Here is a 17,988-nt window from a genome sequence, read left to right as displayed (position 1 = left end):
TAAAGTGGCACTATAACCAATTTATATAAAATATGTGTTGATAATTGTATAGTAAATAATCCCTATGAACTGTCAAATTGTTTATATATTAATTTTGAGCTACTTATAAAATGGGAATTCTTTAAGCTAAACAAACAGGTTATTTATTTATTTCTGAAACGTGTAGGAAATTATAAATTTGTCAATTTGGTTGCAGTTCAGTTAAACAAATATTGAATTCTCCAGGTTGATGGGAAAACAGGTCTTTTATGTTCTACAAAAAAAAAATATTATCATAAAATATGAACAAGCAATAATATATTAGTGTATTAAAAAAGGGTTTTGTATTATTTTAAAGTGTGCAATATAAAATTGCAACTAACCAATATGTTCGTTCCATTTTTTTCTATAAATAAAAGGTTAAGATCATATTCTTTTTGTAAATATGATAATTTTCTATTAATGTAGTTTTTTATTTTTTTTAAAACGTCATCCATATTCATATTTTCACTGATTTTCAGTGGGACTTTAACATTTATTTTTTCTGAACAAGTAAGAAAAAAAAGTGAAAAAAGGAAATATAATTATAGTAAAAAAAATAAAAAATATTAACCGCTAGAATTGTAGAGCATATTGTATACATGTATAGGTACATGAATGTGAGCCTACCGTTAGACATACAAAATGTAAAATGTCCATTCTCCATTTTACGCTTTTCATGTTGATAATTTTTTTCATCACATAACTTTTTATCAATTTTATGAATTTCCTTTTGGCTAAGTAAGTAAATATTCAAAAAGGATTCTTCAATTAATTCATCTGCTAAGAATGTGACAGTCTGTAATAAAAGAAAAGTAACATTTTTCAATAAAAAAAATGTATAATGGATGTATAGAATATAATGATAACTTTTCCAGAACTTTGATCCATGCTTTTTTTATTGCCTTTTTTATTGCTTGTTAATATTGTCCATTTTTTTCATTAAGTCTTACATTATTTATCAATAAAAGAGATAAAACTTTTTTTAACAAAATTTGCATAATATTATTTTCCCATATTAATTTTTCTGAAGTTTGAAATTCCTCCATCTAAGACATTTGTAAATATAAAAATAAAAGATAAAAATAAAAGATAAAAGTAAAAGATAAAAATAAAAGATAAAAATAAAAGATAAATAAGTATTCTCATGCTTTTCATTTGTTCATGCAAATATTTGTATTATACATATTTTGGTAATACCTTCGTGGCGTATTCGATATTATTTCTCATTATCGAGTCTACAAGAGTAGACGCATTAGAGAATGTTTTCATTTTATTAAAAATATTGATATATCTAAGAAGTAAAAAGAATAATAAAATAATGAGCATGAGGGCAGGTTTTTATTTTGGCTTTCAAATATATAGACATTCACTTTTAACATATGACTATATGTATAATTAAGTTGAAAAAACACATTGCAAGATCAACAATAGGTTAATAAATTTTTAAAATACCCTGAGATTGGTTCGACTTTATCCATAAAATTCAAATTATCATTCTGTCGTTCTACTAGTTGAGAATATATTTGTTTATTGTTTTGATCATTTAAATTGACAGACATTTTTTCTAATTCTATTTGTTGAATATTTTGTTCATATGTTATTTGTATAATTGCTTGATATATTATTTTTTTTGTTATACATTTTGAAAAAATGTTTAAATTTTCTTTTTCATATTGCATATTTGTTTGAGTAAAGGTTGTATGTTTATTATTTTTTTTTTCTTCTTTAATTTTTACATATAAAAATGATTTATCATTTACTACATTTTTTAATTCTTCATTTGTTTCTGTTATATTGGATGTCTTATCAGAATATTCTTTTTTACTTATTGGTGAGATTAATATGTTTTTATAATTATTGTAAGTATTTTTTTTATTTACACTTTTTTTTATGTTTACAAGTTTGGAGCTAGCTGATATGTTAAGTCTTGATTTTCCACTGTTAAGGCCTACACCGTTATTTTTTTTGCATTGCTTTTCGTATTTGCTAGTATTTTGGGTAACTATATTTGGATTGTTTTTTATTTTTAAATTTTTATTTATAAATGTATTGTAAATAATTGACTGAATTTCTTTATCATTATCAATTGGTACATCCTTTTCTTTGGTGACTTTAAAATTTTTATTCTGAACAGGACAGGAATATTGATGGTTATCTTTTGAATGTGTAATATTACGGTGACTATTATTTGTTTTATTTTTTTCGTCATAATTAGGATTATGAGCATTTGTATTATTTTTAAAAAATTTGTTAATTTTCACAGTTTTTTTATTTTCATTTAAATCGTTGTACACATAGCTAACACTATTTATATCAACATTTATTAGAGTGGTGTCGATATTATTTGGGTCGCCAAATTTGTTAAAGTTATTTAAATTATTGTTATGGCTAGCTAATATTTTAAGATTTTTTTTACTTGAAGGAATATCATTTTGTAAGTATGTTTCTTTAGTTTGAGTTTTATTTATTTCTAAATGTCCTTTTGGTGACTTGTTAATATTATTTTCTCTGCCCCTCAAACTCATTTTGTTTTATTAAAGTGAATTTTAAAATATACGTTAAAGTTTGCACATTGGATGTAGAAATAAAAAAATAGAGAAAAAGTGCATGACCAAATATAAGACTGGTTGACAATTGTATTATATTATTTTCAAAAGAAAGAATATTCATATAATAGTTATGTATTAAAAGTAACAAAAATTTAGAATCATAGACAAAGTAACATTTTTCTTTACGAATAAAATGAAATACACTTTTGGATGGGGAATATAAATCCCTCGTACATATTTACGCTTTCTTGCGTTATGATATTAAAAGGTATTTTAAAATTTATATAAAAAATATATATTGATAGTTTTTATATCTTTTATATATATTTGCATAATGTATATTTTTGTTTCTTTTTTATTGTGTGCATGTAGAAGATAAGGTGTTTAAAAAATAAATCATTATATATTATACATTTTTATTTTTGTATGTCCTTTTCTCCTTGAAGACAAGCACTCTCCATGGACTAGCCAATTAGGAGACCATTCACACTTAAGAAAGAATTAAAGAAATAAAAAAAATTTATAATAAATAATATATATTGTGAACTTTTTATTATGCCTGAGACGTTCATATATTTTTAATTTTTTAATGAAACATAATAATTTTTAGATAATGAAACGGATCTAGTATGTCTACCTTCTCAACATTTTACTTATTTATATAAATGATATTTAGAATACATTTCTTAAAGTTTGATGTCGTAAAATAATAAAATTGAAACTAGCCAAATCTCTAATCTAGTGAATTCATTAGGTATGCAATAAATAGCTAGCTTAAAAATATATGGATTATTATGAGATAAAATATATATGCGCATCCTGTACATCCTGTACATTATTTGTTTGTCTATATAATTAAAAACAGGAATAAACAATAAATTTAGTTACTTTTTAAAACCCCCAAATGATGGAAGATATAATTGAACAAAATGAATGTGAAGAGATTGACAAAAATTATACAGGTAAAAATATTTTATAAAATTTGTTGATTTTATATAAACACTTAAATGTGTGCATATATCTATTTTTTATATGAAAATAAAATCAAACGGTTCTTAAACTAATTAAAAGGTGTCGCTACGGTTAAATATAAAAATGGAGATAAATTTGTTGGATCATTTTATAATGGAGAAAGAACAAATGGAAAATATTTTTATTCAAAAAATCGAACATATAAAGGGTCATATTTGATGGGTATGAAAGAAGGTTTTGGAAAACTTATAAAAAGTTCAAATGATTTTTATTATGGTAATTAAAAATAAAAGGACAACAATATATACATGACAAAGGGGATATTAATAATGTAGCCATAAACTAGCTAATGTGAAAATTTACAAATATGATAAAAACAATTCATTCTATATTTCTTTTTTATATAATATTTTTAAAGGAAATTTTGAAAAAGGGAAAAAAAGCGGGTTTGGGTTTCAGAAATACCCTAATGGTGATTTTTATTATGGAGAATGGAAAAATAATAAAAAGCACGGGAAAGGAATATACTATTTTTCAAGCTCCAAAGAATATGTAAAAAAATATATTATTTTGCTATATATGCATATTTTTGTTTAAGCTCATTTTTAAGTTGACATTTTTAGACTGTCCTATAATATAATCCCCATATTATGCATGTTTTATGATTGTAATTATTTAATTATATATATGGGCATGTTTATACACTCATTTTTTTGCATCTATGCAGTATTCAGGTGAATGGTGTAAAGGTAATTTTATTAGCGGGGCTTGGCATATTTCCGGAAATATAAAATATGTAGGAACTTTTTTCAAAAGTAAACCAAAATATAATGGAGACTTTTTTTTTTCAAATGAATCTAAAATATCTGTTTTTTATGAGCAATTATTTAATCTCTCTAAAGAGGATGCAGATAATGAAAATAATGTGGATTTATTTTGGAAATATCAATAAATAGTTATTTTATTTGATTCCGTTTTTTTTTTCTAAATAAAAGTACATATGTGTGCAATGTATATGTTCCCTCTTTTTTTCTTTTTACTTATACAATAATATTTTTAAATGTAATTATTTTTTTTCTTTTTCTTTTTTTCGATGTTTTGTGTATTTATTAAGATATAACTTTTTGAATCCTTAAATATAGACAATATAATAATTTATAAATAAAATAATAGATTTCATTACTTTTGGCTCGTTCCTACATTTTATAAATTAGTACACTATACAATAATGCTATAAATAGTTTTCAAAAAAATGAGAAAAAATATGTAAGAAAAAAAAAATTAAAATAAAATATTATAACTTTCGTTTGGTAATATTATCATTCATTTATTCTTCTTCTCTCTATTTCTATTTTTAAATAAATGGTAATTCATTTTGTAGGGCTAATAAGCATTTAGAAAAAAAGCATATCCCAAAAAAATGCTTGTCAATAATTGATGATGCTATAAATAAATATTCAATGAATTCTTTTAATTATAATTATACAAAAAATGTGTTAGAGCTTGAAGAAATAGACAACCAAAGTGATACAACAAATTTTTTTAACAGCACTTCAGATGAGGAACCAGAGCTAAAGACATACAGCTCGATATTAATTGGTATGTCTATCACATAAAAATATTAATATTTTGTTTAAAAATTTATCACTATTTTTGTTTTACTATATATATTTTTTTTTTTTCTACTTCCTTTAGATGGCGAAAATACTACATGGGATTTCATAAGTATGAAATTTACTTATTATATTTAAGTCTAGGCAATTACTAAAATATGCAACTTTCTTTCACTTTAATGTGCTTGATAAATTTGTAATATTGTTTTATTTCATATAGATGATTATAAATTTACATCCAATATAGATCCCTTAGCAAATAAAAAACTATTGAACAGTACAAACATGAATAAAGATACTTTGAACATTTTAAAACTCTTACAAGAATTAAACAAGACAAATAAAATTAACAATTTTATAAGAAAAATGGAATATAATGAAATAAAAGAATTAATATTCATAAATACAAAATTACTTAGACATACAACTAAAAAAATATATAACATATTAAATGATCTTGTCAAAAATAAAACTCCTGATATTTATAATAGTACCGAAGAAAATTCTTTATATGACAGTTCCATAAAAAATAAAGCCCAAACTGACTATAAACAACTTTATAAAAAAAATAAGACACTATTTAAGAAATATATAATTTTACAAAAATACTACAAAAAAATATGTAAAAAATATAAAGAAGAAAACGATTATTTAAAAAATCACTTTTTAGAGAAAAAAACGGGAAACAAATGGTCTAATCAAAGTACTTGGGAAAATGAAGGTATATGGGGTTGTTAAAATTTATGGTGTGTTCATTTTTTTTTATTATTTTTTTTTTTTTTTATCATTTGGCTAGCTATTATTTTTTTTTTTAAATAACTTTTCTTTTTTTAGGGGAGACCAAAAAAGAAGGCAAAAATGTTGTAGCTGGAATAAACCATAATATAATAAATGAAACAATTAAAGAGACCAATTTAATAGATATAAAATATAAAAAAAATAATAGGAAAAATTTGCATTTAAAAAAAAATAAGTTAATAAATTGGAAAAAGGTAAAAGCATATAAAGAATGTAGTGAGACACAAGATTGTATAAAAAAATGTGAAACAGATATATGCATTGACAATTATTTAACTATATCAAAAAGTGAAAATACAAAAGATTACAATGGTGAAGACAATTTAATCCCATTATCAACAAGTTCTGAAGTAGGTATAGATCCATCTCAAAAGCGTGCAGAAAATAAAGAAGGGGAAGGGGAAGAGGAAGAAAAGGAAGAACCAAATTTAATAAATAATAAACTAAGTGATAATTATATTAAGAATGACGAAGTGAATAATATTGATAGTAACAATATTGAAAATGATATAAATGAAAATACGGAAATAATTGATGCTACCGATTTAAAAGTTGAATCTGAAAGTGCAGATAAAAGAGAGTCAATAGTAAATGATGAAAATGAAAAAGAATAGTAAACAAGAAAATTAGCCTAGTGATCTACCATTTCACGTTTTGAGAAATGGTCAAATAGTTATTTAAAAAATGCATAAAATTAGTTGTACTATTTTGTTACAAAAAAAGTGAGGGAAATAAATAAAAAAAATATTCGTATTTATGCCAATTTATGGCTAGAAAGTCTGCACGTGCATATAATAAATAGGATTATTGTAGAAAGGAAAAAATATATAATAATTTTTTTTTCTTGTATTGTCCGTTAATTTTGTTATATCTTTGTGTGTGTTAACAGTATGTTTACTTTTTTGCATGCTTGCTATAGAAAATGGTGAAACATTATGAACTTGGTTGTTGCTGTAAGTATTTTGTTTCTTTAATTTAATTTATAGGCAGAATGAATTGCAACAATTCCAAAGGTCATGGTTGTATATGAAATATTTTTAAATTGAGTTTGATGCATTAATTGTGATAATTCGTCGGGAGTTAAAAATGTTTGTATACTTTCAGCAAGATATTTGTAAGCATGTTCATTATTTGCTATATATTTTCCAAGTAATGGTATATAATTATTTAAATAAAAATTATAAAAAAGATTTATAGCATTACATTCTACTTTACTAAATTCTAAACAAAGAAGTCTTCCACCTGGTTTTAAAACACGATACATTTCAGTCAATGCTTTAGAAATATTTGTAAAATTTCGTATACCAAATGATAAGGTAATTATATCTATTGAATTGTCTTCAATAGATTTTAGATCTTCTGCATTTTCAACAAGCCATGTTATATTTTTATTTAAGTTTAAATTTTTTGCTCTTTCTATTCCAACATTAATCATATCATTATTTACATCACAAACAATTATATTTACTAATGGATTTTTATAAAATTCTTCTGATATACGATCATAATTATTTTTATTATCAAATATTTTTATTTTTTCCAAGAAATATTTATATCTTTCTAAAATTCTAAAAGCTATATCACCTGTACCACCAGCTAAATCTAATATTTTACATTTATGTGCATTTAAAATTTTTATTTGTTCATTATGATCTGATGAGATATTTTGGTTCATACTTTCATCATTAGTGGTATTATTATTTGGATCGACATTTATAGAATCATTTATATTTTTTTTTTTAGTATTATAACATTGATATTTTAAAAATAAGTCTAATTCTTTTATAAATTGATCTTTCCAACATCGATGTAGACGGAAGCTCATCAAATCATTCATGATGTCATATTTATTAGAAACCTTACTAAATAAATTATAAACAAGTTTTGATTTTATTTCTTCTGTAACTTTTTGAAATCCAAAGTTATATAATCCTGTATTGAAAAGGGAAATAATTGTAATAATAAATAATGGTATATAAAATTTTTTAAAAAGTGATAAAAAATATGAACAGTCAGAAAAAAAAAATTTTGTTCATATTATCTAGCTAAAAAATGTGTGCAATAATTTTTAAATAACTACAGTCTATTTTTTTCATAAATTTGAAAAATGTAGCAACATTATAAAGGATATAATATGAATACACAACTAATGTAAAAATCATTTCTTTTACTTTCATTGGTATAGAAACATTTGGTTTTATCCATAAATAAGTTAGTTCCATTTTTTAAAAGGTATGGTTGAATTCTTCTACAATAATAATTGTGATGGTATGAAGTACATATTTTACTAGCTCCCATTTTGTGTAACAATAATAAAAGAAAAAAAAAAATGAAAAAAGCAAAAAGGTGGAAAATAATGGTAAATACTACTTAAGAATATTTTCTTATATTATCATACAATTAAACATATTGTATGATTTTATTCCCATTTATAACCACCAAACTTAAGAAAGTAGTTACCATTTTTTATTTCAAAATTATTTTTCTCTTTTTAGCTTTCCATTTTTTAAATAAATTGTATAAAGCGTCAATTAGAAATTATTTGGTTAACGTATGCTTCATATATTTTTATCGCATTTTTTTTATACTATTTTTATTTATTTTTTTACTGATTTTTTGCTAATTTTTTTATTGCATGAACGATAAAAATAATGTAAAGTATTTTTCCAAATGGTGATCGGCAAACATATATAGTGCCAAATTTATGATGTTCTTTTAGTTGGAAAATTGAAAGAATAAATAAAATGGCAATATAATGCTTAATAATGTAGTTAGTTATGAAGAGGAAAATATAAATAGTATCTTGGCAAACATGCAAATGTTTAATCATATCTTATGTGAAAAAAAACATTTATGTGTATAGCTTTTTGTCATGTTCTACAATTGGGAATACTGTTAGCTATTTTTTTATATCATTAGGGTTGGTATGATAATTATATAATATAGCGGAAAATGTATAGGTACTTGGAAAAATGTGCAAGTTGTATAAGATTAAAAAGAAGAATTAGTAGTACGTCCTATGGATATTTAAATTTAAGTGTGAATGATAAAGTTGTACGATATTTTGACGACTTAAAAAAAAATATAATCTATATTAATGATTCAAAAGAATGCAAAAAATATATAAATGAAATCGAAAAAAATGCTATGAATGAAAATTTAAAAATAATAGGATTAGATATTGAGGGATATAAAATAGGTAAAAATGGAACAGTAAGCATTATTCAAGTATGTGCAAAGGACATATATATTTTTGATCTATATAAATGTGATAATAGTTATATGTTTGCTAAATATTTAAAAGAATTATTTGAAAATAAAAATATTATAAAGGTTACACATGATTGTAGAGAAGATTGTTCTATACTATTTAATCAATATAATATTAATTTAAATAATATATTTGATACACAAATTGCATATAATTTAATTTTAAAAAAATCAAAAAAAGAATTATATCAAATAAGTTATGATGATTTATTATATAAATGTTTATTTTTAAATAATAATCATAAAATATATTTTCATAAAATTATTTCACTTGATAATAAAATTTATTTAAAAAGACCGATATCAAAAGAGCTAATTCACTATGCTGTTCAGGACGTTTTATATTTAAAGCCTTTGATGTTAAACTTAGTTGACACTTTGCATAATATAGAAAACATTCCAGGAGAGGTTAACGAAAGTGATGAAAATAATACCAACATAAATTATGACCAAATTGGAAAACATAGTAAACTTAACCTTGACTTATGTAAAGACACACAACACATAATCGAAGAAAATAATAATTTTCATTTGATAAATTATGTAATAGAAAAAAGCCAAAAATATATTGATTATCAATATTTAAATTCGCATATAAAAAATGAAAAACATTTACAAAAAGGAATGATAATTGAAGGAATGATAGTTTCATGTAATAATATAAATCTTTATGTTAAATTAAATTTAAGCAAAAGGGGGGTTATAAAAAATTTTATGAACAATACATATGAAATAGGGGACATTGTTAAGTGTGTTATTTTGGATTTTTGTGAAAATGATTTTATAAAATTAGGATTACTTGATTCATCCACTTCAGAAATGACTACCACACCGAAATGAAGAAAATATACATGTACATATAGTTGATTAGCTATTTCATTATGATACCACTTGACAATTATTGCGGTAATTATTATTTTTTAAAATACACAAACTATTCAGAAATCGGTGAAAGTGTAAACTAGGGAACGACCACCTACATAATATGTCGACATCACATAATACAGTTTAACTCAAATAAAGGTTTTTAATTTGGCTAATATATTTTAATGTATACATTTAGACAAAATGTACTATTCAAACAGCGATGCAATGATTTTTTCATTTTTTTCATTTGCATTAAGTTCGCTCCATACTTATTATCATTTAATATTTGAAAAATGTGTGAACTATGCATATATATTAGGAATAATATTATAATGCATGCTTTTAATAATAAAAAGTATGGGTATATAATATTTGTTTTGTTTGCAATGTAAATATTTTTTCGTTTTTACGCATGGTTGAAATGGAAAAAGTATATCATTTATTTTGTTAATATACTTTGCTTATTTATTTTGCGTATTTATTTTGTGTACTTATTTTGCCTATTTATTTTTATATTTTATTTTTTTATTTGTTAGATTTATTTTTGCTAAACATAATTGCAAACATGCTAGATCAGCATAATATAGTTGTGTACCTGTGTGTGCATACATATGTTGTGTGTGATTATTTTTTAAGTATTATTTTATATATTTACCTTTATTAATTTTATTAACAATTTATAAAAAAGCATAAAAAGCGATTAAACAACCTGAACATGCATAAAAATCGATTAAAAACCGTGAACATGCATAAAAAAGGAGTAAAAAAATATGAACATATCATAAAAAAACGGTAAATGTAGCTAGCGGCTAGCTTAAAAATAGCTTAAAATGATACATAAAATAAAATATTTATTAAGTAGGAAAAATATAAATAAAATTTTAATGTGAAAAATTAACTCTATAAATTAATATTTTTAAAATATAATAATAAAATTAAACTAAATTAATAAAGAAATAAATCAACATTTTTTAAGTGTAAAAATATTATCGTTAAAGAGAGAGAAAAAAACATAAAGGTAACGGAGAAAATGCAATTAAATTGAAATTTATCATATTACTTACATGCATAATAAATATATATAAATATACATTTGTAATATATAAAATAATTGCTTTATATATGTAAATATAAGCGTGTATAAACAATATATTATTTTATATGTACATATAAATATACATTGTAATATTATATATATTATGTTATAGCATTGACTTAAAAGTGAATTATACTACCAATTATATTTTGATAAAACAAAAATAAGGGTACGTTAAAATAAATAATACTTGTATATTTTAGAGAGAAAAATAAAGCTGTGCTTTTATTTATATAATATATTCGGGTTTATGCTTATATGGAAAATACGTTTTATTATATACATATAGAAAAAAATAGAGATACTTATTTATTGCGCACATTGATAATATATACTTTATTTTTTTTTATAATTATATAAAATACGCACAAAATATAGTAAAAATTGTAATAAAAAATAATAAATATTTAATAATATATTAAAAAATATATAAAAAATATAAGTATTAATACATGGTGTGATAAATAAGTTGCATTACTAACAATATATTTAATGTTATTTTTTTTTTTTTGAATGGTGAAAAATAAAATAATATTTTTGAAGTATATTAATATTAAATAAGATAATAATACATGTTGTTTATTTACATAAAAAATATAAAGATAAAATTATAAATTCATAAAGTATAAAGTAAATATAAAATAAATATAAACATTTTAGTGTTTTACCTATAAATTTAGTACTACATAAATGATATATTATATATAAATATATAAGTTATGTACATTTAAGTAAACAATAAATATATGTGTATTAATTCGAAACAATGAATATATTGCGTATGGATATATTATCAAGGGGTGGGACCCAGGAGATAGAGCATAGGGAAGGTTTTTTTAACACATCATTTCAATATGTGTTATCAGCATGTTTAGCATCATTTATTTTTGGATATCAAGTTAGTGTTTTAAACACAATTAAAAGTTATATAGTTGTAGAGTTTGAATGGTGTGCAGGGCAAAAGGCCACATCATGCGAAGATAGTGTACTTAAAAGCTCATTTTTATTAGCCTCAATATTTATTGGAGCTGTTATAGGTAGTGGATTTTCAGGATGCTTAGTTAAGTATGGAAGACGATTTTCATTATTGGTTATATATGTTTTTTTCATTTTTATAAGTATATTAACATCTATTAGCCACCACTTCCATACAATATTATATGCTCGTTTACTAAGTGGTTTTGGTATTGGGTTAATAACAGTCAGTGTACCCATGTACATATCTGAAATGACCCACAAGGATAAAAAGGGAGCATATGGTGTATTGCATCAATTATTTATAACATTTGGAATATTTATTGCAGTTTTAATGGGATTATTTTTGGGAGACGGGCCTAAAACAAGTGGCAAAACAATCACATTAACAGATTTTGAACTGTTTTGGTGGAGATTTATGTTTTTTTTCCCCACTATAATATCTATTGCTGGAATAATTTTATTGGTCTTTTTTTACAAAGAGGAAACACCATACTTTTTATATGAAAATGGTGATATTGAAGGATCCAGAAATATATTGAAAAAAATATATGGCCCATCTGATGTTGATGATGGACTTAGAGCTATTAAAGATGCCATAGATCAAAACAAAGCAGCTAAAGAAAGTTCATTATCATTATTAAATGCCTTAAAAATCCCAGCATATAGAAATGTTATAATATTAGGATGTGTATTATCAGGCTTTCAACAATTTACTGGTATAAATGTGTTAGTAGCAAATTCAAATGAATTATATAAAGAATTTTTAGATGCAAAATTTATAACAATATTAAGTGTCATAATGACAGCAGTTAACTTTTTGATGACATTCCCAGCTATATATATTATAGAAAAGCTTGGAAGAAAAACATTATTATTAGGAGGATGTGTTGGTGTTATTTGTGCCTTTTTACCAACTGCTATAGCTAGACAAATATGGGGAGCAACAAGAGCTGTAAATGTATTATCCATTGTTGGAACTTTTGTTATGATTATATCATTTGCTGTATCATATGGTCCAGTATTGTGGATATATTTACATGAAATGTTTCCTTCTGAAATAAAAGATAGTGCAGCTAGTTTAGCTTCATTGATAAATTGGTTGTGTGCAATTATTGTGGTGTTCCCATCAGATATTATTATTAAGCAATCTCCCGCAATACTATTTATGTTCTTTTCAGTAATGTGTATTATCGCATTCTTATTTATACTTATCTTCATTAAAGAAACCAAGGGTGGTGAAATTGGAACAAGCCCATATATTTCCCTTGAAGATAGACAACGATATATAAGCAGATCAAGAGTATAATTTTGATACACATAAATTGTATAGATATATAGTATATGCATACATGTAAGAAAAATATACATATTACCCGACAATGTTAACTTGAAAAAAACAAGAACAAACCGCCAATCAAATGTTTTAAAAAAATTCTGAATATCATTTTTTTGAATATGTACATAACAAATACCGAAATATTATGAAAATGTGCACCATATTATCTTATTTATAATTTGTATATATTTTTTCATTTATACATTTTTTATTAAAAATATTCATTCTAAATAGCACTTTGCAGTGTGCATATATATATTTGATAACTGTAAATTAATATAGATAAATATATATTTTTTAGTTTTTATATAAACATATAAATGTATGTGTCAAGTATGTGTGCATTAAATTGGGTGCATATGTGCGTGCTTCATTTTCTTGTACATTTATAAAATTAAATAACATATTTTTATATCTATATATTGAAATGTTGCATCTTTTAAAATATATAAATTCATAATTATTATTAATATAGAAAAAAAGAACCTTTTCATAAACTTGAGTATATTAAAATATATGTTTATAAAATAATGTGTTAAATTGCTGCTTGGGTTGGGGCAGATTCGTGTTGGTAATTCCAAGATTTCATTAAGGGTATATGAAACGGATTGTTTATAAAATGTTAAAAAAAAAATAACAAACTGGATTGTAAATGGTTATAAATTATGTATAATTGATAAATATAGAAAATTTAATGGTTCAATTATTTGAATTGGTTTGTTTTTGTTGATTCTCCCCTTTTAGCACTGCTAGTAGGTTTGATAGAGCTGTTAGCGGAGCCAATTGTTTTCTGCATTCTTACATATGTTATTTTAGATTAAAAAATAAATATATATTTTTTAAGGGAATTAAAAAATGGTAAGTTTGTATTTTTTTTGATTGTATGGTTTGAAGGTCCCAATATATAGAGAATAATATAAAGATATCGAAGTAAAAAATATGTAGAATAAAATGCTGATCAATTATTTTGTTACATAATTATATTTATTATAATTATTATTTTAACTTTTGATAAATTATTAATGTGATTGTATAATTAATTTGGATTTCTATTCTTCTCCGTTTTCTATTACGGATGTTGTATAATGGTATGCCAAAATATATCAGTTTATGGCAGGCGTTTTTATTAGTTATACTTATATCAGTAGTAAATTGTGGAATACCAGGTTTGCATAAATGGCTAATAAATAATTTTCCTAGTTGTGTGAAAGTAGTTCAAAGAAATAGGTTACTAGATGTTGATGTTTATATAAATAGGAATAGCAAAAGGGAGAAGATTGTCAACAATGTGAATAGGGGGAATGAACTAATTAAGAATAAGGAAGGGGATACAAAATTACGGGATAATAATAAAATACAGGATGTTGATAATTTATTATTTGATTTAAATCAATTATTACATAAAGCAAATGTTGAGTTTTGTAGTTATAATAATTATTTTTATAAACTATCGAGTTTAATAAAAAATGTATTAAAAAAGTTTCACCCCAAGAAAAATGTGATTTTTGCTATTGATGGAATATGTCCATTTTCTAAATTAAAATTACAAATAAAAAGAAGAGCCAAAATAAAATTAAAAGAAAATAAGGACAGTATAAATGATATAACATGTGGTAGTATATTTATAGAAAAAATTGGACATTTTCTTACAAATTTTGTAAAATATTTAGTATCCCTTGAAAAATATAGTGATGTAAAATTTTATATTTCAACAGATAAGGAAGTAGGAGAAGGGGAATTAAAACTTATGAATTGGATAACTAGTTATGTTAAAAAAGATGAGAGAGATGATAATAAAACTGATGAAAAACGAGAAGAAGAATCATTTGTTATTGTAGGTGCTGATGCAGATTTGTTGTTACAATGTTTGGCATTAAGAAATATACGTAATGTATATATATACACATTTCAAACATTTTATTTAAATATGGATGGCAATTTATTATTTAAAAAAGAAAAACATTTAATAGACAAACCAGTAGAAAACAACAATGACACAATGATAAGTAGTATTCCATATGATGGGAAGAAAAATGAATTAACAAATTCAGGGGAAACACTTAATAATTTAGTAAACATAAATAGAATAGCAAGAAAAAAAATTACAGTTTTATATAACCTAAATATATTTATTAATTTATTTTTAAATAAGTATCCTATGTTTTTTAATCAAATAAAACGAGACTTGTTAATTTTATTTATTCTAAAGGGGAATGACTATTTACCAAAAGTTAGAGAAGGGAATTTTTCAGTTTTTTTCGAAGCCTACTTTAAAATGTTAGAGGATAATATGAAAAAGGCAAAAAAAGATGGAAAAAAAAATGAAAAACCAACTAATGTAGATAGGATAACATATAATGGCTTTTTAAACAAAGATTATGAGTTAAATCGAAAAGAATTTTTAAAATTTTTGAATTATGTTCAGAAAGTTGTTAACTTTTCAAGCAGCTATTTAAGTAGAAATACGGAAGAAGGGAATTATGCAAATTTGCAAAATAGTGGGAGTATTGAGGAATTTAAGGAGAGCCAACTGTATTTACCTTTATATCTGTTAAATGAAATTATAAAAAAAAAAATAATTGAAAATGAAAATATAGATATACAAATTGAAAAAGACAATGAAGGATTATATACATGCAAATTAGGATATTTAAAAAATAAGGATAAGATAAAAAAATATTATTGTGGAATTTCAAAACGAAAAAAAGTAGCTATGCATATAGCATCTTCTAAATTTATAGAAAATGAACTTCCTTTATTTATAAAATATGTTGATTATGATTTATTAAAAAGGAGTATCAAAGAAATTGATGGTGTTGGGGAAATAAATTCAGAGAATGTAAATGTATGTGTAGATGAAAAAAAGCTAGAACCTAAATTAGAAAACTTTGACAATGAAAACAATTTGAATGAATTAGGGATGAACATATTTACAAAAGATGAAGAAAAAGAAGACAGGAAAATGGAAATATATTTAAAAAAGTTTTATATAAAAAATTGTAAAAAAAAAAAAAATTATGAACACGAAATGAAAATATGTGAAAATTATATAGAGGGAATAAAATGGCTAGTTGAGATGTATACTAAAACATATTGTATAAATTTTAATTTTTTTTATAAATATTCTATTAGTCCATCTTTATTAAGTTTATATTATTATTTATGTCAAGATAATGTAAAAAATTATAATAATGATTATAAAAATATTATTCAAAATATAAATTTAAACATATTTAAAAATAATTCTGATTATTACAAATTTATAAACTTTTGTGTTAATAAATATAATGAAATAAAATTGAAACTAAGATGGGAAGAGCAAAATGACAAGAACAACCCATCAAATAGTGAGACAGATGGAAAAAGGATATCAAAAGAATCTATTTCTTTTTCTTCAGTAGGAAGAGAAAAAGACAATATGTATAGATATAAGAATAGTATAAATTATTATGATAATAAATATTTTGAAAATATATATGATATTTTATTGTCGAAAAATATAAATATTGTAAAAAAAAATGTTGAAAAACTTAATGAAATGCTAAGAAAATTTCCCAAAACAAAAATTATTAAATATTATTGGGATATCTATGCAAAAAAATTAAAAAAATTTTATAAAATTATATATTATAAATCAAAAAAAATATTTGTAGCAAAGGTATCATTATTTAATATAGAGTTAGAGACAAAATTTAACAACACTAATAATGACCAATTATTAAGTAGTAAAAATAAAATGGATAGAAGTAAACCTTCAGAAGAATTAGACAACCTCGATTTTAATATAAAAAATAATTATATTTCACCACACAATAATTTAAGAAAATGTAATAAAAAAAGCAGTAGACTTTTCAGTACACCTCAAAATAATGATAGTAATACAAATAGATTTTCAAAAAAAGTTATAAAAATAAAAACTGTAAAACTTGTTTATCGTTAAATTGTGAGAAGAAATATGTTGAAAATAATTTAGTCTTATCTATTATGACAAGCATAGGGATATAGATTAATGAATTTGTGTTTTTTCCAGATAATTATTTTATACATATTTGTGTGGAAACAATATTCATTTTTTTTTTTATTTGTTTTTTTAATTTATAGACAGCAAATATGGTCATTGAATAGTGGCACTTGTTTATTTATTATATTCGGTTTGCTACTATTTTTTTTCATTTTGCTCTACAATTTTTTTGTTATTCAAATTTATGATATAAATAAACCTATAAGTTCTATATAGGACACTTTAAAATGTAAAAATATATCCATAAAAAATGATGGAATAAAATAAGTAAGAAATGCTAGGGATAACCTTTTACATGTTCTATATATGTGATTATACAATTTTAAAGTTTCAATGGTTGCTCAGTATTTTACTGTATCGATAATATACAATATGTTGTACATGCATATTCATAGGTATATGTTTTTTTTTATTTTAAATATGAAATTAAGTAAATATATATATGTTTAGTAAAAATGTATTTAGAA

The 17,988-nt window shown here is 22.8% G+C and overlaps 7 protein-coding genes across 7 annotated transcripts; 5 read left to right on the top strand and 2 right to left on the bottom strand.

The window, feature by feature from the left end:
- Nucleotides 1–181: 181 nt before the first annotated feature.
- On the bottom strand, nucleotides 182–2,546 carry PVVCY_0300390 (conserved Plasmodium protein, unknown function; the record flags this gene model as incomplete). The annotated part of the gene is made up of 6 exons (XM_037634715.1): nucleotides 182–253; nucleotides 363–523; nucleotides 649–817; nucleotides 972–1,067; nucleotides 1,219–1,312; nucleotides 1,474–2,546. The coding sequence occupies 6 exons, from the start codon at nucleotides 2,544–2,546 to the stop codon at nucleotides 182–184; spliced, it is 1,665 nt and encodes a 554-aa protein (XP_037490099.1).
- A 928-nt stretch (nucleotides 2,547–3,474) lies between these two features.
- On the top strand, nucleotides 3,475–4,494 carry PVVCY_0300380 (conserved Plasmodium protein, unknown function; the record flags this gene model as incomplete). The annotated part of the gene is made up of 4 exons (XM_008628248.2): nucleotides 3,475–3,532; nucleotides 3,642–3,818; nucleotides 3,961–4,094; nucleotides 4,270–4,494. The coding sequence occupies 4 exons, from the start codon at nucleotides 3,475–3,477 to the stop codon at nucleotides 4,492–4,494; spliced, it is 594 nt and encodes a 197-aa protein (XP_008626470.2).
- A 300-nt stretch (nucleotides 4,495–4,794) lies between these two features.
- PVVCY_0300370 (conserved Plasmodium protein, unknown function) lies at nucleotides 4,795–6,567 on the top strand (the record flags this gene model as incomplete). The annotated part of the gene is made up of 5 exons (XM_008628247.2): nucleotides 4,795–4,808; nucleotides 4,924–5,141; nucleotides 5,238–5,267; nucleotides 5,376–5,876; nucleotides 5,990–6,567. The coding sequence occupies 5 exons, from the start codon at nucleotides 4,795–4,797 to the stop codon at nucleotides 6,565–6,567; spliced, it is 1,341 nt and encodes a 446-aa protein (XP_008626469.2).
- A 356-nt stretch (nucleotides 6,568–6,923) lies between these two features.
- On the bottom strand, nucleotides 6,924–8,251 carry PVVCY_0300360 (methyltransferase, putative; the record flags this gene model as incomplete). The annotated part of the gene is made up of 2 exons (XM_008628246.2): nucleotides 6,924–7,885; nucleotides 8,125–8,251. 2 exons carry the CDS (start codon nucleotides 8,249–8,251, stop codon nucleotides 6,924–6,926), a joined length of 1,089 nt encoding a protein of 362 aa, XP_008626468.2.
- Nucleotides 8,252–8,905: 654 nt separating this feature from the next.
- Nucleotides 8,906–10,063, top strand: PVVCY_0300350 (3'-5' exonuclease, putative; the record flags this gene model as incomplete). Its single annotated transcript, XM_008628245.1, has 1 exon — nucleotides 8,906–10,063. One exon carries the CDS (start codon nucleotides 8,906–8,908, stop codon nucleotides 10,061–10,063), a length of 1,158 nt encoding a protein of 385 aa, XP_008626467.1.
- Nucleotides 10,064–11,952: 1,889 nt separating this feature from the next.
- On the top strand, nucleotides 11,953–13,470 carry PVVCY_0300340 (hexose transporter, putative; the record flags this gene model as incomplete). Its single annotated transcript, XM_008628244.2, has 1 exon — nucleotides 11,953–13,470. The coding sequence occupies one exon, from the start codon at nucleotides 11,953–11,955 to the stop codon at nucleotides 13,468–13,470; it is 1,518 nt and encodes a 505-aa protein (XP_008626466.2).
- A 1,120-nt stretch (nucleotides 13,471–14,590) lies between these two features.
- PVVCY_0300330 (5'-3' exonuclease, putative) lies at nucleotides 14,591–17,440 on the top strand (the record flags this gene model as incomplete). Its single annotated transcript, XM_008628243.2, has 1 exon — nucleotides 14,591–17,440. The coding sequence occupies one exon, from the start codon at nucleotides 14,591–14,593 to the stop codon at nucleotides 17,438–17,440; it is 2,850 nt and encodes a 949-aa protein (XP_008626465.2).
- Nucleotides 17,441–17,988: the final 548 nt, after the last annotated feature.

This window comes from Plasmodium vinckei (genome assembly GCF_900681995.1).
Source record: "Plasmodium vinckei vinckei genome assembly, chromosome: PVVCY_03".
Lineage (NCBI taxonomy): Eukaryota > Apicomplexa > Aconoidasida > Haemosporida > Plasmodiidae > Plasmodium > Plasmodium vinckei.
The sequence above is the reverse complement of the archived record's forward strand: the minus strand, read 5'-3'. Positions and strand labels throughout refer to the sequence as shown.